Below are 24921 nucleotides of genomic sequence, written 5' to 3'. Positions count from 1 at the left end.
TTATGGTAGGTACATAACTTCTTTTTATACATCCCTGTCAGTCATATTATTAGGTTTTGCAAGTCCCATTGTGTGTCAGTATTTTCCTGCGTAAGAGCTCGAGTATGGACATGTTAATGAATCCCTTAAACGTTGTCCTTTTCATTTGTGTTGTATTTCACCTCTTGGGTTTTATTAAATTTGCACTGTATTTTCCCCTATTTTATTGTGTAGAATTGCTGAAGATTATAATGTGCCTGCTAGTGAGGGAGTTGATTAGAAAAAGTTCAGTCCAATTTAGTAGAAAGAAGGGGAAAAACTGTTTATACTTTTTGTATATAAAATGGCATTGCAAAGTATGGATCATTTTGAGCTGTCATCATTTTCCCTGCTATAGAAAAAGCACAGTTCATTTTTTTCCTGTAGGATTTAGGCACAAGCAAGTGTGTAGCCTCTTCTTAAGACTGTTTTCTTTGTGTATAATGCAATAAAATGTAACTTAAGAAACCTACTCTTAAGTTATTAAAGATAATTCACAGATTTTTTTGTTTTACTTTAAGATTGTGCTACTTTTAATATGTCTTATTAAATCAGTTTCATGGATGTCTTTTAGCAACTTTTAGGAGTCATAATTTTTAAAAATCTGTACAAAACACCATATGATTGTTAAAATATGTGCATTTAAAAGTCTAAAATGTAATCTAAAAATACAGGTCAGAGGAGAGACAGCTCCCAATGCACCATTCAGTCATACCCTGCTGCTGTACAAGAAGGAAAGGAACTTACGAAAAAAGAAAATGAAGCCCCCGTGGTAAGATTTAGTTTTCAAATCTTAGCATTCTTGAAAAAGCAGAGGTGTTTCATCTGTGTTCCTGCTGATATTCTTGCGATTCTTTAGGCTTAGCAGTAACTGATAAGGTACCTCACTTGCATGACATGGAATAGTGGTGCATTTGCAAGATATGTATATAATCCACATCATAGCACACATTCCCCGTTCTTTGTTGTGCTTTGTGTGTCTGTATGTATACAGTCAGACAAACAGACGCACACAGACTCTCACAGTTTTTGGATGATTGTGATCCTGAATGAGTGTGGGTTCATAAATACATATCCATAGCTTTGTGCAGGTAATATACTCTTAGTTTTCCAGCTCTGGATGATGGAAAGCTCACAGAAAACATGTATGTGCCTGCAGAGCTTGCTATTATGTGCATTTCTATACATGTGGTGAGCATGGGAGTTCTACAGTTCAACAAAATCAGTCTTGTCACTGTAGTCTCTCCAGTTCATATTTCCTGAAATGAACAGTTCTGCTTGTTCTAGCATTTGTGAAGCTATACTGCTGTGTTCATATCAGTGCAAGCACTTTTCCCCCACCTTTGTAGGAGTTTCTGTTCTACACAGTTGTGTGACTTTGAAGTTCATATTTTTAAATAAGTGGGAATGGGGACATTGACTTCTTTCAAAACAAACAAACATTTTCTGTCACCTGCAGGGTCAGCCAGTGCATTTTTTTATGTTTACATTGTGGAGTGTCATACTAGCAGTACCCACTTACCATCCCACAGGTTGTGCATAGTTGAGGTGAGTTCCAACATATTTGATTTGGTTACTGTTGGATTTTGCTTTTATTTGGTATTGATTGGCTGCAAATTTACTCTCGCTAGATGATTCTGGTTTCAGGTACTTTTCTCTCCTTTGTGGAAGTGAAAAGCTTGAGCACTCACTTCTTGTGACAGTTGTAGGCTTTCCTCTCAGATGTGCGCAGCCAGTCATCTGTCTCGGGAAGAGTGAGGGAGGGGAGTCTGAGCTTTTGAAAGGCATATAACCCAAAATGCCAGTGAGACAGTGATGAATTCGAACAGCTACTGTCTTGGGTAAGTAGGACTTGCGCAACTGTACTGCCCTGTCTTCCCTGAAGCCTCGCTTCTCTTGAATGTTATTCTGCATGCGTTATTCCTGCAAATTCCATTTGTTACTATTCAGTTTACTTCTTCTCATTTTTCTAAAGATACCACCTCCATTTTTTTTGTCTGCTTTACAGTATTCAACACTTCTATTGGGGTTTATTTAGATTTTGATTTCCATTTGCTAGCAGTCATTTTTTGGCAGCTAATAACTAAACTTAGCAAGACCTCACTATGTCTGTTCAGTTGAGATCTATGTCCCAGCTCTAAAGAATCATTTCTTTAGTGTCATCCATTTACTCCCCCAACATTTCCAACAGAGTACTTAACGTATGGGGAATTTTTAAAATCTGACAACTTGTTACCCTCCAAAAAATATGTTCCCAGTTACCTGTCTTTCCCATCATACCTTCAACGTTTGCTATTTCTTTGGGAGGAAAATTCTCTGAAGTTTGCTTGAGGTATGAAGTACTTGTACAGACACTTCCAAGCAAAAATCCTAAACCTTCCAGACTTAGTTGCGGGAATTATACAGATGTGCTCCTGTTGTTCTTTTGTAAATTCTTTCTAGTCTCTTTTTACAATCTTTTCTAACCTCCACTGATTGAGTCTTATAGTTATCATGCAGTATTGTATACACAGTTAATTGTCTTTTTAACAACAGCTTCTTTTCTAGACATGAATAAAACTCATCTTCCAGAGCTTGTATTTCACTTAGCACTCATCACTTTCTCTTTCTTTATACTCTATCAGTCCTTGATGGGGAAGTCCGTGTCTAACCTGTAGTCCATACTTCTGCTTGGCTTCATCCCACTCTTTTACTTAACTTCTCTAGTTATCTGATCTTGGTATATTTGTTCCTTCGCTGGTTTTCTCCAGTAAATTGTAGCTTATTCTTGTCTATTTCCTGTATCCCTACTTGCATTCATCTCTACTGGCAAAAAATCCTTTCTCCATTCCTTTCTTGGCTTAGTTCTTAGAATGCTTTCTAGTACTTCATGAATGTAATATTTTTTATGCTTATTATTTTCCTTAAGGATCTATACACCAAATACTACTCTCTCCTTATTTCTTGGATTTGCCTATGTTAATGCACCCTTGTGTGTTGATCTCTCTTGTCATGTTTCTTAAGACCTGGTTGATGAATATAGCAAAAGAAGTAGTAGAAACAAGAGTTGTCATGGTGGTGGCGTTCTGTCACAGCTTCTTTCTGGCTACATTTCTTTTACTTCTAGGCCACCCAGTTTTCTCAGTTAAACGGGGAAGGCTCTTTGAATCAGACAGTGTACCACTCACCCTTTGTTTCCATCTAAATTTGTGAGAATGGCTCTGCACTTATAGAGGTGTCTTGTAGAGTTGCCTATCTCCTAGCCCCAGTTATTGCATTTTGCAAGCAAAGAAATATTCAGATATACCCATACCTGGACAATTGTCTAATTCAGGCAGAAAGCCAGGACATACTTTTGAATCATTTGGCCTTTGTACAAAGGGTTCTAACCTGTCTTGGGGTACACCATAAATGAAAATAAATCTCACCTGGTACCCTGTCAAAAAATTATATTCCTGGGAGCAAGCTAGCTTACCTCACCCCCAAGAAACAAATTCATTTGACAACCTACTTCAAACAAGTGGCCACAAAAACCCTGCTATCTGCAAGACAAATACTGCAAGCCTTGGGGTTTCATGGCCTGCTGCATTCTTCTAATTCCATATGCAAGGCTGCATATGAGGAGACTACAGTGGTATCTATAAAGCTTATGGTGTCAACATTCTCAGGATCTAGAAGAAATGAATTCCTATCATACCTTGCCTACGCCTAGAGTTCCTTTGCTGGGCAGAGGCCTGCCACCAAAGCAAGGGACTACCTTTCACACCACCCCCTGCCGCCCAGACCTTAACAACAGACATATCAGACTATGCAAGGGGGGCTCACCTGGCAGGGAAGTGCATTTAGGGCAAATGGAACCCAAGTCAAATGCACCTGCATATCAATCAAAAAGAAATGTTAGCTGTACAGAATGCTCTGACAGCCTTCAAGGACTGCATTCTTCCAGGACAACTAATGGTAAAGACAGACAACACCACTGTTATGTGGTATATAAGCAGGGGAGTACACATTCTTACACCCTCTGCAGATTAGCCATGGCATTGTGGAACACAGCCTTGATCTACCAAGTGCACCTTCAAGCTCAATTCCTGACAGGAAAATTAAATACACTGGCAGACGGACTAAGCAGAAACCTCATGGACCCACACAAGTAGAAAATGGAACCAAGGATTTTCAACATGTTGACAAGCAAATGGGGGAGCCCATATATAGACCCATTTGCCTCTCCCCAGAACTACCAATTGGACACATTTTGCACAAGGACTCCCCACAAACAAGCCTGGAAAGTGGATGCTCTGTCCTTCAGCTGGAAAAACCTATCAGTCTATGCTTTCCCCCCTCTGCCTCTGCTCTTCAAAGTACTACTAAAAATCAAACAGGACAAACCAAGGATGATTTTGATTGCTGCAGACTGGCCACGCCAGCACTGGTACCCCCTCCTGCGCAGTGTGTCATGGCTATCCCCATGGCACCTGCCTCAGACTCCTTCCCTGTTGTCCCAGCAGGAGAACCAGATTCTGCACCCTCAGCTTCTAACACTGAACATTGTAGCCTGGCTAGTTACCTAATCTCTCGTTTACCATCCCTCAGTAAACCTGTGATGGATATAATTTTAGAGGCAAAGAGGCCTAGTATTAGAAAATCTTATGCTGAAAAATGGAAGAGATTCTGTGCCTGGAACCAATCTCATGGGGTGAGCACAGCAGCGCCCAATTTACCTCAGATTTTACAATACTTAACTGAGATGCTTCACAAGGGCCTGTCTTTTTCCTCTGTTAAAATCCATGCCTCAGCCATTTCAGCTCATTATAACACAGAACCTCCCCTCTTCTCTCATCCACTGCTCAAGCAGTTCCTCAGAGGGGCCAAAATTTTGAGACCACCCAGGAGAGCTCCAACACCAGCCTGGGACCTTAACTTTGTTTTGGAGAAACTCACTCTACCTCCTTTCGAGCCAGCTGCTACTGCGGGCTTAAAATTTCTTTCTTGGAAATCAGCTTTCCTTTTAGCAATCACTTCAGCTAGAAGGGTATCTGAATTACAGGCCCTTATGGCAGTGGAGCCTTTCATCATCTTTCATGCGGACAGGGTGTCCCTCAGAACCAATCCACCCTTCATGCCCAAGGTGGTATCCAGTGTGGCTCTTAATCAGTCCATTCATTTGCCAGCCTGCTTTCCCAATCCACAGAACAAAGGGGAACGGATACTGCATTCCTTAGATGTGCACAGACAACGTAGATTCTACTTGGACAGGACTAAACCTCAAAGGAAATCTGAACAACTGCTGGTGGCATTTGCTGCAGGGGCAGAGGCGAAGGCTATTTCAAAACAAACCATTTCTAAATGGATAAGCCATTGCATTCATTTCTGCCATAAGCACCATGGAAAACCTATCCCCCAGAGGATCAGACCTCACTCCACCAGGGCTGCATCTACCTCTACAGCCTTTCTCAGAGGCGCACCAACCAGGGACATCCTAGAAGCTCCTACCTGGAGTTCTGTACATACCATCACCAAGCATTATCATTTGCCAATTTTCTCTAAATCCAGAGCTGGTTTTGCCACTGCAGTCTTGCAGGGCCTTATAGCTGGTCCTAATGCTATTTAAATTCCTCCTCCCAACCATAGCTTTGGGAATCTTCCCAAAAGTAATGACTGCAACAGTGAAACATGAAGAACATAGTACAGTTGTGTACACTTACCATAAATGTAGATGTTAGAGTGTATTCACTGTTGCAGTCCTGGCTACCCTCTCTCCAGCCCCCCTCACTTCTTTTGGTTTTACCTCTACTTTCCTTTACTATGCTTAAAAGCTTTTTGGTGTATTTGCTTTTTTGTTGGAGGTATATCATTGTACTTTTATATTTAATTGCTTCCCATTAGGGGGGCACCTGACATCTGGGGCAAGAAAAACTAATGTAATGGCGTCAGCTGCATATTTTATACCCCTGACGACCTGACATCATGAAAGAATGGACAGCAACTGACGCAGGACCCAAGACTGTTAATCAGGCCGACTGATGGCTACCTGCAAGCAGAGAACCCAAATGTAATGACTGCAACAGTGAATACACTCTAACATCTACATTTATTGTAAGTGTACACAGCTGTACTTTCCTTTGTGTTACTGTTGTACCTCTAGCAAGCAGGGTGGTTACAGCACAAGCATTAATTTACTGTATATATTGGTGATACTTATGATATTCTCCCTTTGTCTGCAGAATGGTGATGTGGATCTAGCACTGGGCTGTAAATAATGGATATCATCTTACTATCTGGTTTTAATTTTTCCAAGTCTTTTGGATTTCTAATATCTTGATGGGATTAGACCCAATTCTTAAGTCAAAGTATGATTAAAGTTCATGAAATTAGTATTTTTGTCTTTGATGTTAGCCAGAAATGCTCTTCGCAGCACCTGCAATATGCCCAGTATTGACTCCTTCAGCAATTCATATGGAGTTACATGTATTGGTAATATATCCAAGTATGACTGTAAATTCTTTTTTATAAGATCCATTGCTCCTACTACTATTGGAGCTATCTGGGTATCCTCCTTCCATATTGCCCTAGTTTCTGCCTGTAAATCCTGGTATTTTATGACTCTGTTTCTCTCTGTATGTAAAAAAATGTAGTTATTTTCAATGATCAATGCTGCTACTTGTCTTCGTTCCCTGAACTACTATATCTGGTCTTCTCACATATGTTTTTTGAACTGTTGTTAATGGGTGATCTCATGTGATATAAACTTTATCATTTTCTATAAGGCTTTGTGGCTCACATTACCAATGCATCTCAGATACTTCAATATTATAATGTTTACACAGTCCCCAATGCTACAGTCTTGCCAAATTATTATGCCTTTCAGTATACAGCCCTCCAGCAGCAAGGTGTGTGACTGTTTCAGATTCTGTTTTACAAAACCTGCTTTTGTCTGTTTTTCCCACATGTTCAAAGGACTTTGTGAACCAACATGTACGTAATCCACTGTCCTGAGGCACCAATATTAACATTTCATATTTTAGTTTAAATTCACCTCTCCTTAACCATATATGTGTTCAGTCCTGATCGACATGAAGTTATTCCAAGAGTTTTCTGTACTTGCAACTATATTTATGCATTTTCCACATTTTTTGCCTTCTCATCTGACCTTATATTCTTTCTTTCTTTTGTTTTTTGGCGCATTTCAGTTGTTGCCTGATTTTTATCTACTTCTGGTTTGATTTCCATTCTTGTTTGATACCAGTATGCTTCTGCTAAATCAAGCAGGGAAGTCATCTTAGACTTGTTCTCCTCATGTCTTAAAACTGTTACTGCATTTGGATCTTGTGAGGTGAGCAGATATGTATGCAGTCCTATGATTGCAGATCTGTACATGTAATCAGTTTCGAGGAGGCTCATACCTATTTCAGAACAGGAATATATAATCTTGGTATACACTTTTTGTTGCGTCTTTCGGCTTTTCCTGGTTAGGGGTCGCCACAGCGGAACTCCGGTCCGCTAATGATTGGCAGTAGATTTTTGCGTGCCGAGTTGCCAGCCCTGACGCACAACCTTCAACGAAGGTACATCCATTCACGCATGTCTCCACACAGAAGACGCTCTAGCTGAGAATCGAACAGGACAACGTCATACTGTGAGGCGACAAAGCTACCGCAGCACCACCACAGCGGAACAATCTTGGTATACACTGATTTTTATAAATCATTTGATAAGCATGAAGCATTTTTCTTGTTTACCTGTCCAACTGATCCAGTACCTTTTGAGGCAAGTCAGTAACTCCAAATTTGTATGTTAGGACAGGAAGAGGAAATTGATTTGTAGCCTGAACATTGTTCCTAAATGCCAGAGCTGTTTTCACTATTAGTTTTAGTCTTCTAAAATATTTCTTACTAAGTTTTATTTGCATTTGTTCATGTTTTATTGTTGATCCTTCATCAATTCCCAAGCATTTATAGAGCCCTCTCTTGCTGTGTAGCTTTCCTGCTTTAAAGGTTGCTTTTGCACATTTTCAAGACCAAATGACATTCTTCTATCATCTGACAAAGTTTTGACCACTTGTCGTTGTACTTTCAGTTCCTCTTCTGACAAACTATATAGTTTTAAATCCTCCACAAAAAAAGATAAGTCTCTGCATTTCATTATTTTCTAGGAGCCAAATTGTAACCATGACCTAATCTATTAAGTAGACAGCTTAATGGGTTAAGGGCAAGACAAAAGAGCAGTGAGGGCAAGACAAAAGAGCAGTGGTGACAGAGTCACCTTGGAATATCCCCCTTTCAGTTTTTATCCCTGGAATTATAATTTGTCCTTTATCATGGCTTAACTGCAAAGTGGTTTGCCACTGTTTATTGATAGCTGTATCAGTGAATGGTGCATCTTACACATTCGTCAGCACTCTTCTATCCATGAATGTGGGATGCTGTCAAATGCTTTTTTTTTGTATTCTATCCATGCCATACTTAGATTCTTCCCATTTTTATAGTTCTGCATTATGACTTTATTTAGCAATAAATGATTGTTTCATGTGACTTTTGTTATCCGTCTGTTTTACTGCCATTATTGAGTTTTCTTCTAAATGCCTATGAACTCTGTTGCTATCAGTTCCAGTGTATAGTTTATATGTTGTCAGAAGGCAAGTTATTGGTCTATAGTTTTTAGGATAGCTTGCAGGTTCGCTCTTAAGGAGTATTGTTTTTCCTGTAGTTAACCAGGTTGGTGGTGTCTGTTCTGAGTGCGCATATAAATATCTCTTACTTATGGCTACATCTTCATGTTAATATTTTTAGCCAAAAGTTAGGTAGTGCATCTGGGTCTGGGGTTTTCCATTTAGGAGCTTTTCTTTTTTTTGTTTCATTTTCTGTGGCTGTTACTTCATCCCATTTCATATTCTGTACGTTTGAACTTCTTTTTCTTTCTTTTACTACTTCTGTCCATCCAGCATCTTTACAGGATCTTCATACATATTTCTCCAAAATGTGTGTATTTCTTCTTTTTTGGTGTTATTTCAGTTCCTTTTTGCCTTGTTTCCCAATTCTCTATAAAACTTTTTGGGTCATCAATAAATTGCTTATTTTGCACTTTTCTTTTATATTTAACTGTACATCTTTTAAGTTTTTCTGTCTGTGTTATCTTTAGTTTATTGTTAGCAGTAGTGTGTGATAGAGCCTGATCTGTTCTGATACATCTCATTGCTTTTATCACATCTATCTTTCTGAATATTTGTTTGTCTGTTCCCTCTAATGTATTCAACCAACAGTGACACTTCTTGTCTCAATTGCCTTATAGTTTTCTCTATTCAGTACTTCCATGATTGCATTTGATTTCTCCCCTTCTTTTCCATTATTGCCATTTGTTCTTATGGTAAGACTTTATCTCAACCTCTGGGATTCTCCACTTAGGTGACCCGAATGTCCGGCCAGTATACAAAAGTCTTTCGCTACTGCATGGTACATGCATCGTTGCACACAGCAAGGTGGGCAACTGAGGCCGTAAAGGTGATGTCAGCATGTACTACTTCTCAGAACTTTTCTGCTGCTAGTCAGAATGAAAGCTTCCACTGCTCGTTTGATCGCTGATTGTTTTCAGATAAATGCCCCGTTGGGGAAAGCTTTTTGTTTTTCTTTGCTGCTACATGTTTTTGAGGTTGATGTCATCTAGGAAAGGCAAGTGTAGTTGTGGACTTCATATTCCACACAGGCAGCCACAATCACCATTTGATTTTGCCTAGGGTGCAAGCACGATTATAAGTCTAGAGCAATTTGCCAGTTGTTCGGCCCCAAGACCCTTTGTAGTTGCTTGTTGGCCTTGAACATTTATCTTGAGAACCAGTATCTTAAACAGTTAGCTTTTGGGATGGATGGCACTGCCGGTCCGGCCTGTGAGCCATTGAAGAAGGCCAAAAAGGTCAGGCCCGAATCTTGAGCTGCGCATCTAGATTTGGACTTTCCTCTCAAGGCCAGTGAAGGCCCGGAGGCCTGTTTGATCTCTGGTTTCCAGCCTGTAGTGGGTACCCTTTCAGAAGCCAGTAAGGAAGGCACCATTAGCACACCTGCAGAACTAATGCAAACATCTGTTCAGGGCGATAAGCAGCAATCACGGCCCACTATCTCGGACATCCCAAGTGGTGGTGGTGTTGGTCCTCCAGCTCCCCCATCTCTAGCAATTCCTTCACCTGACACAGAGCCTAGTCTTACGTCAGCTATTTCTTCCCAACCTAGGGTAGATCTTCCTGGTAAAAAGAAGCAGATACAGAAACATGTTTTTCTTCCCCAGGATTCTCCTCCCTGATTGGCAGGCCTTCTGATAAGGAATTTTGAATGCCTACATGGCTTTAAACCCATCCACAGGCCTAGCACTCATCTTTGTCCCTTCTCCCACTCCTAGGAGATCAGTGAAGGAACAGCAGGCCTCTGGGAAAGAAGATTCCTCTTCTTCATCTGATGAATCCTTGTTCTACACTTCCCAAATTGAGTCTGTCCTGGGTTATGCTTCCCCTGAGTTAGATTCCAACTGTGGGAATTCTCCAGAGAAGATTTGTCCTTTGGAAAAACTATTTCCAGGATGAGAGGCCACTTCAAATGGGAAAGTAATCAAGTATCTGAAGTTAAAAAGAGATGCTACGACCTGTTGCAGATGGATTCTCCTACTCCCCTGGCCATTCCTCCCATTCTCCCTGCCATTCTGGATGCTTTCTCTGTAAGACTCCAGATTCTCAACCTCCAGCCCCTAAAGGGTTTGACAGATTCTATAAGGTCTCTGAGGACAGTAATTCAGTTTTTAATGTCCTCCTGCAGACCCTGCAGTTATCTTTCTCTCTGTGCAGACAAACCGTCCAAATTGCTTCCCTGTACCAATCTGCTCCCTTCAGACAAGGATAGTAAAATGATGGCAAGGTTAGGGAAGAAAGTGTATACCTCCAATACCCTGGCTTTCTGAGCTATTAACTGTCAAACCCACATGTCACAATATGTCCTGGCCCTGCTTTCCCAAGCTTCTAAGCTGGTATCAAACATTCCTGATGCTCCAACCAAGGCACAGCTTGCCTCTACTGTTCACCTCAGGCCAGGTGCTTAGACACTTTATTAAATGCAGTTATGATACAGCTGAGGTATCAGCAAGGTCAGCAACATAGCTACCACTACATCCTATGTCTGAAGATATTAAGGCTAAAGTTATGGATGCACCTCTGGACAATGATGCCCTTTTTGGTGCTGAAGCTGCAGCCCTGTTCAAGTCCCTGCATGACAAAGGGAAAGAACTGAAACACCTCTTTGTGCCCCCAGTCCATAAATATCACAGAAATTACCCTTCCAGGACACAGTTTGTAAGAAGAAAGCCACACAGTTCCCCTCTTTTCAGATGCAGGCAAACCCCTACCCAAAACTCACCTTTCAAGACAGGCCAGTTAGTCTGTGACTACATAGCAAACCTCTCCCGTTCTCAGCGCATCTCTTTCTTCCCTCTTGGACAAGTATCTTCACCGACCAGTGGGTCCTTTCTATTATCCCTAATGGCTATTACATGGTGTGGAAATCTGTCCCTCCCTTCATGGGCATTCCGCAACCACCCCAATATCTGATTAATCTGTTCCCACAAATCCTACAGGACTTGCTAAGTCAAGGACGTATTCAGGTAGTTCCACCTCTAGAAAAAGGAAGAGGATCTTACTCAAGAATGTTCCTAGTTCCCAGAAAAGAGGGTCCTTGGAGACCAATTCTAGACCTCTCACACCTCAACCTTTTCCTCAAAGTGCCAACTTTTCATATGCTTTCTCAGCAAATTCTCTTTCCTCTTCTGCTCCCCCAGGCCTTTCTAGTCACACTGGACATCAAGGATGCATACTTGCATATTCCCATTCATCCACAATGCAGGAAGTTTTTACACTTTTCTGTTACTTCCTGTCATTTTCAATTCTGTGCTTTGCCTTTTGGACTCTGTGACACCAAGTGTATTCACAAAATGCTTGGCTTCTGTCATTGCCATCTGCAGACTCCAGGGAATATGGATCTACCCTTACTTGGATGACCTAATTAATGCAGCCCACTCATACACTCTAAAAGAAAACATAGTCTTCACTATTTCCCTGTTTTATGGCCTGGTGTTCACTATAAATTCCAGCAAGTCTTCTTTCAGTCCTTCCCAGGATCAGGTTTTCCTAGGATGCAGATAAGGTAATGGCTTTTATCCGTCGGCAAATAAGTAGAAACTCTGTTCAGCTACTTTCACAACCTACTCCTCTTAACCTCCACCAGGGAGTACTTGTGCATACTATGTTCATGGCATCACTGATTCCCATGCTATCCCCAAGCCAGACTTCACATGCGGAAAATGCAGTGGTTTTTAGAAAACACTTTGTAGCCAGCATGCCCATCGCCAGGAATTCTTACTGCCAGTTCTCCCTTGCATAAAGAGAGAAATTCAATAGTGGGTTCAACAGATTAAACTGAATCTGGGGCTCCATTTTCAACAGCCACTCCCAGTACAGGAACTGTACACAGATGCCTCAGACTTTGAGTGGGGAACAACTCTGGATCGACTATAAGTCCAGGGTCTTTGGTCTCCCCCAATCAAGAAGCAACATGTCAGTGTAAAAGAAATAAGGGTTTTGATTCAGGCCTTTTAAGCCTTTCTCTCCTCTTTACTCCCAGGACCCCTGAAGATATTCACAGACAACTCTACAGTTCTGTGGTATATGAACAAATGAGGAGGGGCACCAAGTCTTATCTGCAGGTTGCCGCTTCAAGCCTGGGAGATTGCCTCTCAAGTGAAGGTTTGGTTTTGTTGCAAGCAGTTTATATTCCTTCATCTCAAAATGTGATGGCAGAAGCTCTCAGCAGGTCCATAACACAAGCCCATGAATGGATGCTTCACAGGGATGTGTTTCTGGATATTCTCAACTTGTGGGGTACTCCTCAAATAGATCTATTTGCCTCCCCCATGAACAGACAACTTCCAAAAGTTTGTGCCAGAGTTCCAGACTCTCTGGTATGGAAGGTGGACACCCTAACCTTATGGAAGGGGTTGTTTCTTTATTCATTCCCCCCTTCCCTGTCATCCAAAAGGTCCTGTTGAAAATACAGGAGGACAAGCCAAAAATCTTCATGGTGACTCCCTTTTGGCCAAGACAGCACTGGTTCCCTCTTCTGCATTTAGCCAAGGGCAGTCATCACAAATTACCCCACAGGGTGGGTTTTCTCACATAAGACAATGGGTCGGTTATCCAGCCACACCTGACTTCCTTGAATTTAACTGAGAGTGATAAGCTTTTGATCCCTTTCTGACATCTTTTCTCTGAGGACGTTCTTCTAGTCCTGCAGAAGGCCAGGAAACCCAGCACTAGGAGATCCTATTTTATCTGAATGGAAGAGGTTCTCCATCTGGTGTCTAAAGAAAGACTTAGATCCATTTTCAGTGGACATTTACAGTGTTTCTTTCCTATTTTTGTGTGCTTCTTAAGGATGGGTTGGCCTACTCCTCTGTTAAAGCCCATCTATCAGCCATTTCAGCATGTCTGCCTTTATTCCCTCCTGTAGCTTCTAGGTTGGAAGTTAAGCTCTTCCTGAAAGGCGTCCTTCACATTAGACTTCTCAGGAAATCTCTTCCTCTTCCCTGGGATCTAAATGTAGTCTTAGAAAAGCTCACTCAGGCTACTTTTGAGCCTGCAGCATCAGTTTCCTTAAAATTTTGTACTTGGAAAACAATCCTGTTAGTAGCCATCATTTCTGCCAGAAGAGTCTCTGAACTCCAAGCCCTTATGGTTTACCAACCTTTTCTAATGTTCCGCAAGGGCACGATATCTCTCCTTACTAAACACTTCCTTTATGCCAAAGGTGGTTAATGACTTGTCCATAAACCAATCTCTTCATCTGCCCACCTTTTTTCCTAACCCTAAAAACCCTAGTGAAAGGGTACTTCATTCCTTGGATGTACACAGACAACTCTGTTTTTATCTGGACAAAAAAAAAATTAGGAAAACTGAGCAACTGTTTGCTTCCTTCCACGCCAGGGCGCTGAGAAAACCTGTCTCTAAACAGACTGTTTCTACTTGGATCTCTAGGACTGTTTCTTTTATTTATGTCTGCCATGGGAAGGCACTCCATTCCTCTGGGAAAGCTCACTCCACTAGAGCAGTAGCCTCTTCGGTGCTTTCTTCAAAGGCCTGAACACATGGTCTCCTGTCCATACCTTCACCAAACATTACAAACTGGACACTATCTCTAGGTTCAGAGTGGGATTTGCTAGGGCAGTCCTGCATGGGTTCATAGAAACCTCCTCTGCTCCATCTTCCATTTTCCTTCCATGAGCTTTGGTATTCTCCCAGATGTTAAGAATATGGCAACATAGGAATAGAAGGACATAGAATAGTTGTGTAAAATCTTGCCATAACCATAGATGTCCTTCTCTTCCATGTTGCAGTATTCTATCTCACCCTCCTACCCCCTTGGTGCTTGCTGTTTGCTGGATGATGTGATATACATCATATCCTTGGACTGGTGTTCTGACTGGAGCATTCAGTTCTGAGGAATGGTGCGTGAAAATGTCACCTTTATGGCCTCTGCACTGCCTGCCATGCTATGTGCAGTGTTGAACGTACCATGCAGTAGCAAAAGTCTTTTGTATACTGGCCAAACATTCGGGTCGCATAGGCGGGGAATCCCAAAGGTTAAGAATACCGCAACATGGAAGAGAAGTACTTCTATGGTTATGGTAGGATTTTACACAGTATAATTTATCTAGTTAACTGCACAGTAATATATCCTGTTTATTTCTGTTATATTACACGAGATTATTTGAACAGTCCTGATTACTGTGTTCATTTATTTTATCAAACTTCTGTATTTATTTTTGGTCTTACTAACTTTCTGTGGTCTGTTTCTTTCACTGAACTTAATGTGTCTACCAATCTCTATTAAATCAAGCAACTCTTCCCTTAGATAATTTTCTTTTAAACTGAGAGCACATTCTTTGTTTTCCATTTCCTGTGGGCGTTCTACAGAAAGTTCCAGAGCATATTCCTGCGCCATATTCTCTTCAGTTTCATCCTGTGTCATCCATTGCACTTTAATGTGGGAACTCACTGACCTATCACTCTACAACATTGACTGCATCAAAGTTGTCACAGTTTCCTGTTTCTTCCTTGCCATGCTACTCCAACTGAATTTTTATTCTGGCTTCCTACTGAAGGCTCCAAAGTATCTTCATATGGCAACTGATCAGACATTACCCACTTAACTGGCTTCTCCTTAATTTGGGGATTCATTATTCTATTCTGCTGTGGTGTTATCAGAGTTAGATTTTCTACACTAAATACTTTGCTTTGCAGGTAATTCATAATCTCATTTTCTATTTCTTTAACTTCTCCATTACTAATCATCCTTCCTACTTTCCCTGTTTTCTTATTTTTTTGTATTGTAAAATTTTCCATATCTGGGCGCCTTTGCCTTTATTTATCTTTAGATATTGTTGGTGCTGCTCTTTTTGTGTTAATTAATTTTCCTTTCTCCTTTGCATAAAGATTGCACCATATTAAATATTGTTTTGTTTTCCTTGTCCATATTTCTTCAGATGTCTTCTGCTCCTCCTGTTTCTTCTTACTGTTCCATTATGCTGTGATATAACCTTTGTTAGACTTTCTGCACTAAATTCTTCACTTTGCAGGTATTCCATAACTTATGCTTCTGTTTTTTTAACTTCTTTACTAATCTTTTGTTTTAAGTTCCCCTTTTGTGATGTTATTTTTTGTATTGTGAAATTTTCCACATCTGGGTACCTTAACCTGTATTTCTCTTCATATATCCTTGGGGTTTCTTTTTTTTTTGTATAGAGTAATTTGGCTTTCTCCTTTGTATAACTATTGTACAGTATCAGATCTCTCTTTCTTTCCATGTCCATATTTCTTTTTTTATATATTCAAAAATCTCTAGATTTTTTCTTAATATTTTCACACTTTCTCAATCACTTCTTTTTCCAAATGGCCAAGATTTCTTAGTCTTTGTAATGTTTTTCATGAATCTGTTGTATTAATGAACACAAATTTGCTTTTAGCAGTTTTTCTTATGCAAGTGTTTTTCTTTTCTCTAATTTCTCCGTTAATCTTTTCATTTATCTTTTGTCCAGAAATTCTGGGCTTCTTGCATAATGGTAACAATACTTAATTTCTATTTTATCCTCAGTAGTTCATTATATCATCTTTATGACTCTTTCTTGGCCTATCAGTTTGTGAGTTTTGTGGACTACTACAACCTTCTACAACAGGGGGCCATCCTCCCTCTGAGCCTGGCCTAACCTAGTTGTAGGAATGTTTCCATGTCTTGAGGATTCAATACTGCCATTTTTTCCAGTCCTGGCACCAGTGCACCTGCCATGATTGGGCACTATTTTATCCTGTCTCTTGTGCATCCAGCTGTCTTTATTTTTTAACCTACTTCTGTCCATGATATATGCTGTATAAAATACTGTCTGTATATCAGTGTCACCTTCGTGAGATATTGTAAAAGGGTCCACCTTGTGAAGGTACTCACCAAGACTCAAGGATGAATTCAGTTCCAGCAATACTTCTCTCCTTTGCGTGTTGATTTTAAAATCTCACCATTCATACACAAATGTGGTGGCGTACTCCCTGAAGCATAGCTATGGCTGTCATTTTGAGCTGAGGAGTCAAGAATTCTGTTTGGTCATCTTCAGAGACGACTTAATTTTGTATTTCGGTCTTCTGAATAAATCTGCTAAAGGAAGCAAATGCACAGTTAAAAGTAATGACACTAAAATGGAACCCTGTGGTATACTGCAGCTAAGAGAATAAAAGGCAGGGGAATTAACCACAGGCACTACTCTTTTTGAGTACATTTATAAATGTAGGAAGTAGACAAATTTAGTACAGTGCTGTTAATGCCACAATAGTATTAAAATACTCCAAAAAGATTCACTGATCTCATGTTTCAGATGCTGAGGAGATCTAGAAGAACAAGAGTAAAACCGTATTGTTGGCCTTTCCAAAAGGATGTCATTAAAACCTTGTTTATGACCATTTAAAATTGAAATAAAAGAATGCATCATAAATATAATTTGTTGTAAGAATGTAAGTGTGCCCAAATCACTTTTCTGTGAATTCTTGCCCACAGGGGTGGGTTGAAGAAGAGAGATCTTTAATTTCCCAGATTGTCTAGATCTAAAACTGCCCTTTTCAGGATTGGAGTAACTGTTGCCTTTTTTTTTTAAACTGATGGAAATAACCCATGCTATAATGAGGTTATAACAACCTGGAACAAGGTTAGAGCCAGCTCAATTAGAGAGACAAGTACCAGCTTACTAGGGCAGAGAGCTTAGCCAGAGATAGTAATAGAGAGAGAGAGAGAGTAGACAAAACAAGAGAATTTTCATAGTTATACTGAAACTACTCTTCACAGTATTCACAAACTACCTCCATACCTCCACACAGCATACATCTATCATGCAGACGATACTACCCTAATCTGCACAAACTATGCCCACCCTCCTGCAAGCAACTCAGTCAGCATTCTCTGACATAGAAAACTAACTTACCATAGCCCAACTTATTGTAAATCCTAAAAAAACGGAACTAATGATTATTACCAGTCCTAATCAAAACACCCATAGCAGCCAATTTACCATTTACTCTACAAACTCTACTCCAATCACTACAGTGACACAGAGGCTAAGCTGCTAGGTATAACCATAGACTTCCATCTAAAATTTGATAGTCATCTTAATTCAACTATAAAAAAGTACACACCAAACTGGGATCACTTTATCGTATTAAGCCGTTTCTCACCAACTATACAAGATCTGCCATTGCTCGGGTCCCAACTTCTAGCCATCCTACTCCATGCATCCCCCATTCTAACTAATCTCAATAAAACTGACCTTAACAAAATGGAGGCCTGCTACAATAGAATTGCTTGTTTTGCTGCAAATTGCTCATATAGATCCCATCATTGCACTGCTCTGCACCGGCTCCGCTGACTTGAACTGCCCTCATTCCATGTACTACTTCCCCACAAGTGCCCTTCACTCAATAACCTAGTACAACAGCACTCAGCCACCAAGCTTCGTCGACCATCAAGCAAACTATTACTAGAAGTCACCAACAGCAGTAGCAGCTTTGGAGACTCACTATACAGTAGTACAGTGGCTAAAAAATGGAACACCCTTCCCACTAGCATACAAAGCACAAACTCTAAAACCTCCTTTAAAAACTTTATCAGGCAATATCTGATGCAAAACTGGCTGTGCTATGACTGCTTCCCAGGCTAGAGCACTCAGGCTAGGCACAATCACTATGCCCTACTTACTTTACTAAATTCTCATTCTCACTCGCATATAATGATCTTATTAAGGTGAACAATATTACTCATTAGTCAAGATATTTACTAGTGCTATCACTGTTCTAATCACAACTGGTTACCATGAAACTGTGTAATGATTCATATTACTAATGAATGTTAATTTCCTCTATTAAGTTGTGCTGTCTTTGTGCTACTACAAAAATAGTATAATGTACCTACATATGTATTGTATTGTGCTCAAATCTCAACTGGCTACCATGAAATTGTGTAATGATTCATATTACTAATGAATGTTTATTTTCCTGTATTGTGCCGTCTTCATACTACTGTAAAATAGTTTAATGTATCTATGTATGTATTGTGATGCTGTATAAATACTCTACCCAAATGTATCTGAATTTGTCTCTCTGTGTGGAGATTTTCTCCTGGGACTCTGCTGAAAAAGAGCCATTGGCCCAGTCAGACACCCCCGATCAACAAATGTAAAATAAAAAATAGTAAAGCAGAGAAGTACTTTTTTTTTAAATTGTAATATGTACAGGGTTTATAATGTAACAAGAAAAGAAATGCTGGGCAGAAGCAAGGTTAACATAATGTGATTATGAGGTGCTGGGATGGGCAGTAGAAATGCATTGATGTATGAAGAATTAAGATTATAAGATCCCCTGGTTGTACAAGTATGGATGTCTGGATTGATGTCTTTAGTTTAGCTATAGACAGTTTAAGTAAATAAGCTTGCACAGTAAGACACAAATATGAAAGGCAGTAAAAGTGGTTTCTTACACCTGCAAAGTTATTGGCTTGCTTTCATCCCCATTAAAAATAATTAAAAATGCTGTCATTGGGAGACAGGAATTCTACATTTGCAGCAGTTGGCCAGGGGATGTCTGTACATTGTATTCATAGGTTGGTACTGGGCTATCTGCCCGAAGGCATAGATTAGCCCAGCCACATTGTGCGGTATTCACCGCCCCTTTAGTAGTTCCCTAGACCCTTGTACTAGCAGCTAGTACCCTTGGCCCCTATCTAGTAGTGCTGTTGGTGTGATCCCCGATGTGAACTTTCTGTTACCCATCAAGGTTCCTTTTGAAGAGTGATAGTGAGGGTCTCTGTCTTATGTAGATCGGGACCCTGTTCCATAGTAAGGGAAGTCTCTGCGAAGGGAATCTATCCCTCCAGCATGTTCTATTCATTGTTGTGTTGAGGTTTATATCTCTAGAGCATGTAGCTCGAGTAGATTTGGTTTTGCTAAGATGGAGCATGTTCAACAATTCTGGGTTGGACATGGCTTTGTACGTTAGACAGAGATTGCCTCTGAGAAAGCGGTATGCAACAGAGAACAGTCTTAGCTTTTTCAATCGTGCTGCATAGGGCAACTGTTTGAGGCCAGTAATCCTCTTGGTTAGGTACCTTTGTGGTCTCTCCAGCTGCTGGAGATGTCTAGCCAGGTACATTCCAATTGGTGCATTGTACTCAATAATGGGTCTGATGAGGGAAGAGTAGAGGGGCACCATTACATCCTTAGATCTTGATGCGAACCCTTTCGTGATCAGATGGGTCGCATAGAAGGATTTTCTAACCACTTTGGCAACATGGTTATCAAAGGAAAGCTGACTATCTACTTGGGTCCCTAGATCCCTTATTTCTTCTTCAGATTTCAGGGATTACCTCCTATGTTGTAGTTTGCGGGTACTCTGTTTTTTCCAAAGGGGATTACACATTTTTTGCATTTAACTTGAGACCATGGCTTTGACACCATGCATCAGTCTCATTTAGGCCCTTCTGGAGGATTTCCATGTCGGCCGGAGACTCTATTATAGCACCCAGTTTGCAGTCGTCCGCAAACTTAGTCAGCCACAGCCCTTCCGTGCTTGCCTGTACTTCTGAGAAGTATATGCCAAACAGGAGGGACCCCAGGACAGAGCCCTGAGGCACACCACTCGTTACTGGTCTGGATTCGGACATAGATCCCGCTACTCTTACTTTATGGGATCTGTCTGAGAGCCAGTTTGTGATCCATCTTGTGACATAAGGGTTTATGGCCAGGCTGGTGAGCTTATCAATATTACCTGAATGGGGAATGGTGTCAGATGCTTTAGCAAGGTCAAGGTAAGCCGTGTGTACCTCCTTTCTCTTATCTATAGCCTGTGTAACTGTCTCAAAGTAATCCACCAGGTTTGGGAGGCATGATCTGCCCATGACGAAGCCGAACTGTGTGGGGTCCAGCGACTGGAGGTTCCCAATCTCTCCATTTATGAGTTCCATAATGATTCACTTCATAGCCTTACAGATCAGACTGGTCAGGCTTATTGGATGGTAGTTCCCAGGGTCAATTGTGGCCCCACCCTTGTGTAGCGGGACCACCATTGCCGTGCGCCATTCTATGGGCACATATCCTGTGGAGAGGCTGAGACTGAACAGGGTATTAAGATGCAGGGTTAATTCCTTTTGGAGCTTGCATATGAGACAGCCTGGGACATCATCTGGTCCCATGGAGGCAGTGTTTTTAACTTTAGATAGAGCCTTGTTAACCAACGTATCAGTAATAATTGGACTTGCATAATCCCCTAGAATGGTAATAGGCCCTGTAGGTGGTGGTGGAGGGGAGAAATTTGCACTGAACCTGTCAGCCAAGATGTTGGCCATGTCAGAAGGGTCATTGTATTTTGTTCCATTTTGTACTAGCTCAGAACAGACCTGAGCGTTGCCATTAATTTTTTTGATGTAGCCATAGAAGGCCTTATGGTTATCCTTGGCATCCTTGGCAACTTTCTTTTCAAAATTAGCTTTTATTGACTTGAAGGGCCCTCAATTTCTTACTAATGCTGATCAGGGATGATTTTTCTAGTTGAGATTTGGCCTTTTTTTGTATAAGTCTCCTCCTTTTATTATAAAGTTTGCTTATGGCCGTGGTCCACCAGACTGGTTTCTTCTTGCTTGAGGAAGGAGTCTTGGTTTTATTTGGGATAGCACGGTCCATGCAATCCTGAAGATGCATATAGAGTGCCTTGGTGTAGGATTCCGCATCCTGGATATCATTATCCTTCTGCAAGGGAATAGTGAAGCTTTCCACTTCCGATGCAAGTAGTTTGAAGTTTGCTTTGGAAAGGTTTTTGACTATGGTTTCTTTGATTGCGGGAGGTGGAGGGGTGAGGATGTCCAGGGTTATCAGTTTGTGGTAGGATCTGACCAAGGAGGGGGTGATAACGAGTGTGGTACAATGGGCTCCCATATTTGTGATGATTAAATCCAGTATGTTGTCCCCTCTAGTGGGGGGAACGTACTAGTTGTTCAAGGGCATTTGAATTTATAAATTCTATGAATCGCTGAGCATAGGAGTTGGAACATTGGTAGTTCGCCCAGTCTATACCATGTGAAATCTACAAAATTATTTCATGCTTTTTTTTTTCTTATTGCTGAGCACTTAGCACTTTTACTTGTAGAAAATTTAAGTGCAAGCAGTTAATCTTGAAAGTTCAGAGCACTCTTTGTTTAGATAAATGTAACATTTAAAGATACATTGAAAAGCAGTTCAGTGATGAAATCAAGTTGGAAAATGTGGAAGTGAATAAGTAGTAGTGGCATCCTCAGTTTAATGCATTTAAAAGAAGAGTGCACAACTTTATTCAGAGGCTATCAGTGTACCTTTTTAGGGCTAGCAGTTAATGTTTGCTGAAAGCATGCAAGCTGTATTTCACATCTGGGAGGGAAGAGGTAAAGTGAGAACACAAGTTGTAACATTCACTTGAATTTGGGTAACCTTAATTTCAAATTAAGTAGTTCCTGTAAGTACTGCGTTCTATATGGGGCAATTGCTCTTCTCTTGGGGGGGGGGGGAGTAAACTTCACTTGTTGAAGATGTATATAGTTTGTGTGTATGTTCTAAGTTAAAAGTGGGTGGAGGTTCTGAAAATGTATTTAAGTTTTTTGTTTGAGTGTTTTCATTGAAGCAAAAAGTCGAGAGAAAAATCTTACATTTGTTCAAATGGAGATGCGAAGAAGCAACTGCTAAAAAGATGAGTCTGACAAACAGTGTAGGCATGTTAGCCATAAGTTGGAAATATACGTTCAGAAGTACTGTCTGTGTAATAGAAAGAAATGATAACTTGTCTGCCTGCCATGATGGCTAGTTTGTCTGTATTATCATAGAATGTAAATGCCTTAAAAAGTATAGACAGAAAGCATGGAGTACTGAGCTACCTTAAGAAATGAGTGTACAAGTAACAGTGTTGCAAGAGACATACCTGGATAGAAACGAGCATGTGTGTTTGACAGAGGTGATTTTAGGAAGGACATTTAGCAGAACATTCGGAATGAAGGAAAAAAGTAATAACCTTGATTTCGGGAAGAGCTCCAATAGTCAAAGACAAGGAAAGAATAGGCAGTAATCATAGATGTGTTGCAGTAAGCGGTTAGTGATAAAGAAGGGGGATTATGCTGGCATATATTTATATTTTAGCAAAAAATTTGTTACATAACTTAACATTTTGGGACAGATCAGCTTTCAGCAGAGAATAATATTTATGGGTGGAGACTACAGTTTGATTTGCAATAGCGAGGGTGTATCAGGGGAACATGGAAGGGAAAAATTACAAACGAGGGAATATTTTTGAGGAAAGACATGAGGATATTTTATGAAGGATGTGCTTTCAGTAGTAGGAAATCAGACAGAATTTTCCTTATTGCACAAGGTAAAATAACTCGGCTAGACCAGATAGAATTTATATTTCACAAGAGCACATGTACTTAATCAAAAGCTTTGACACAAATCCAATAAGTATTTCAAATCATGCATTGATAAAAACTAAGATAAAGATGCAGGGTAATAAACTACAACTGAGACCCTGGTGATACCTTGCTTGTTAAAAACAGAGGCATTTAAGGAATGAAAATAGAGTTTAAAAATTGAATAGAAATAAGAGAAAGAGATGTGGAAAAGAGGAACTAGGAATTATTTATATGGGTCGACAAAGGTTAGAGTATTGCAGAATAAATGGAATCTGATAAAACAAGAAGAGCAACTGCAGTGTTCTAAGGGGAAAAGGGAGTATTTAGATAATATGCATGAATTTGGAGTAGTTGCTGTTAAGCACTATTTTAATAAAAATACCAGTGCAAAAAAAACTTTTATCAGTGATTTAGGCAACAGAAAGTAGAACTGGCTGTCGCCCTTAGGAAAACTGTAACCAAAAATATAACAAGAGATCTTATAGAGCTATTAGAGGTGCATCAGAATTTTTATGGAAGTCTGTATGTATCAAGCTGAGGAATGTGGTAACCAAGGGGAGGAATAAAGACTTATGCCAAGGTTAGAGGAAGATGAGGCTCAACAATTAGTAGATAAGATGGGAAGAGATGAGATGAACTTTGGTACATAATCAATCCACAGGGAAGTCTCCAGGAAGAGACAATATGCCTGTAGAAGTTTGGAAGATAGACAGGAAAGTGTTAAAGATTTGTAAGACTTTATTTTAAAAGGAGGGGAAGTATCGGCTTGTTGATAAAAAGCTGTAATGGCTGCATTACCCAAACAGGGTAATGACACAGACCCTTCAGGCCCAGCTTCACATAGACCTATTTCAGTTTTAAACCATGATGATAAAGTGTTTGTGTCTGTACCACTTAAGAGAACAGTAAAGCTGTTGCCAAAATTGATAAACCTGGATCTGTGTCGTTTTGTGTATGGGAGGCAAACATTTGATAATATTTACAGAACAATAATGATCCAGAGGGAAGCAAAATGCAAGAAAATGTTGCAATTGTTAATTTGTCTTGAGGCAGAGAAAACATGTGAGAGAATTAGCTCTGATTTTATGACACGGGCATTGGAAGTATTTACATTCACTGATAGAATTGTACAAAATGCAGATACCCCAGGGATAACTCCAGGGGCAGGGGAGTAACATTATGGATTCATAACAATGTCCGGTGTTCATGTCTGAAGTCAGTTAAAGATACAGAATGTGTAATTGTTCAGATTTTTTATCTTTTATTTTGTTACTGTAGTCCCAGCATGGATGCACTTAAACACTGGCATTACCTCACCAGGAGGAAGAGTAAGGTTTTTCACATTCCTACATTTGTATCCCGTAGTTAATTACTGTAGTGGTGCCTTATTAGGATACCTGTAGTGTTGTTTTTGTCTACACTCTTAGTTAGCTAGTTTGTTACTTGGCTCGTTTAAATTAGAGAGCTAATTGCCCGTTTTTGTTAGAAGGCTTGTAGTGTTAGTATGCTCTTTCTTTTGTATCTAGGTCCATTTAAGTTAGAGGTCCTAGTACTCATTTTGAGTCAGAGCAAAGTTAGTTTCTAATTATATTTCTAATTATATTTCTTGGATGTGCAGTGTTTGTTAGGTTAGTGTGTGTTTATATATCTAGCAGTGTACTGAGTTTATTTGCTATTTGTAATCCTTTTGGGACCTTCTTTTCTTCCAAACATGTCTAAAGACACCAGGGAGAAAGTGCATAAGCCTTCGGGCTTTAAAAAATGTCAGAAATGTACCCAGAAAATGTCAATTACAGACGGGCATGTCATTTGTGTATATTGTCTAGGGGCTATACATCTCCAGGAGAATTGCACTTTCTGCCACTCCTTTAGTGTACATGTGTTACAGGAG

At 40.2% G+C, this 24921-nt stretch overlaps 1 protein-coding gene across 1 annotated transcript in view; it reads left to right on the top strand.

Moving 5' to 3' along the window:
- The window catches only part of RALGAPA2 (Ral GTPase activating protein catalytic subunit alpha 2), a 4189194-nt gene that overhangs the window by 1218571 nt on the left and 2945702 nt on the right, over positions 1-24921 (top strand). Inside the window, exon 18 of the mRNA XM_044060158.1 lies at positions 693-790. Coding sequence (XP_043916093.1) covers positions 693-790 — 98 coding nt within the window. The remainder of the gene's footprint in view (positions 1-692; positions 791-24921) is intronic.

This window comes from Protopterus annectens, chromosome 1.part2 (assembly GCF_019279795.1).
Source record: "Protopterus annectens isolate FY-2018-M chromosome 1.part2, PAN1.0, whole genome shotgun sequence".
In the NCBI taxonomy this organism is placed as follows: Eukaryota; Metazoa; Chordata; order Ceratodontiformes; family Protopteridae; genus Protopterus; species Protopterus annectens.
This window is presented reverse-complemented; position numbering and strand designations above follow the sequence as displayed.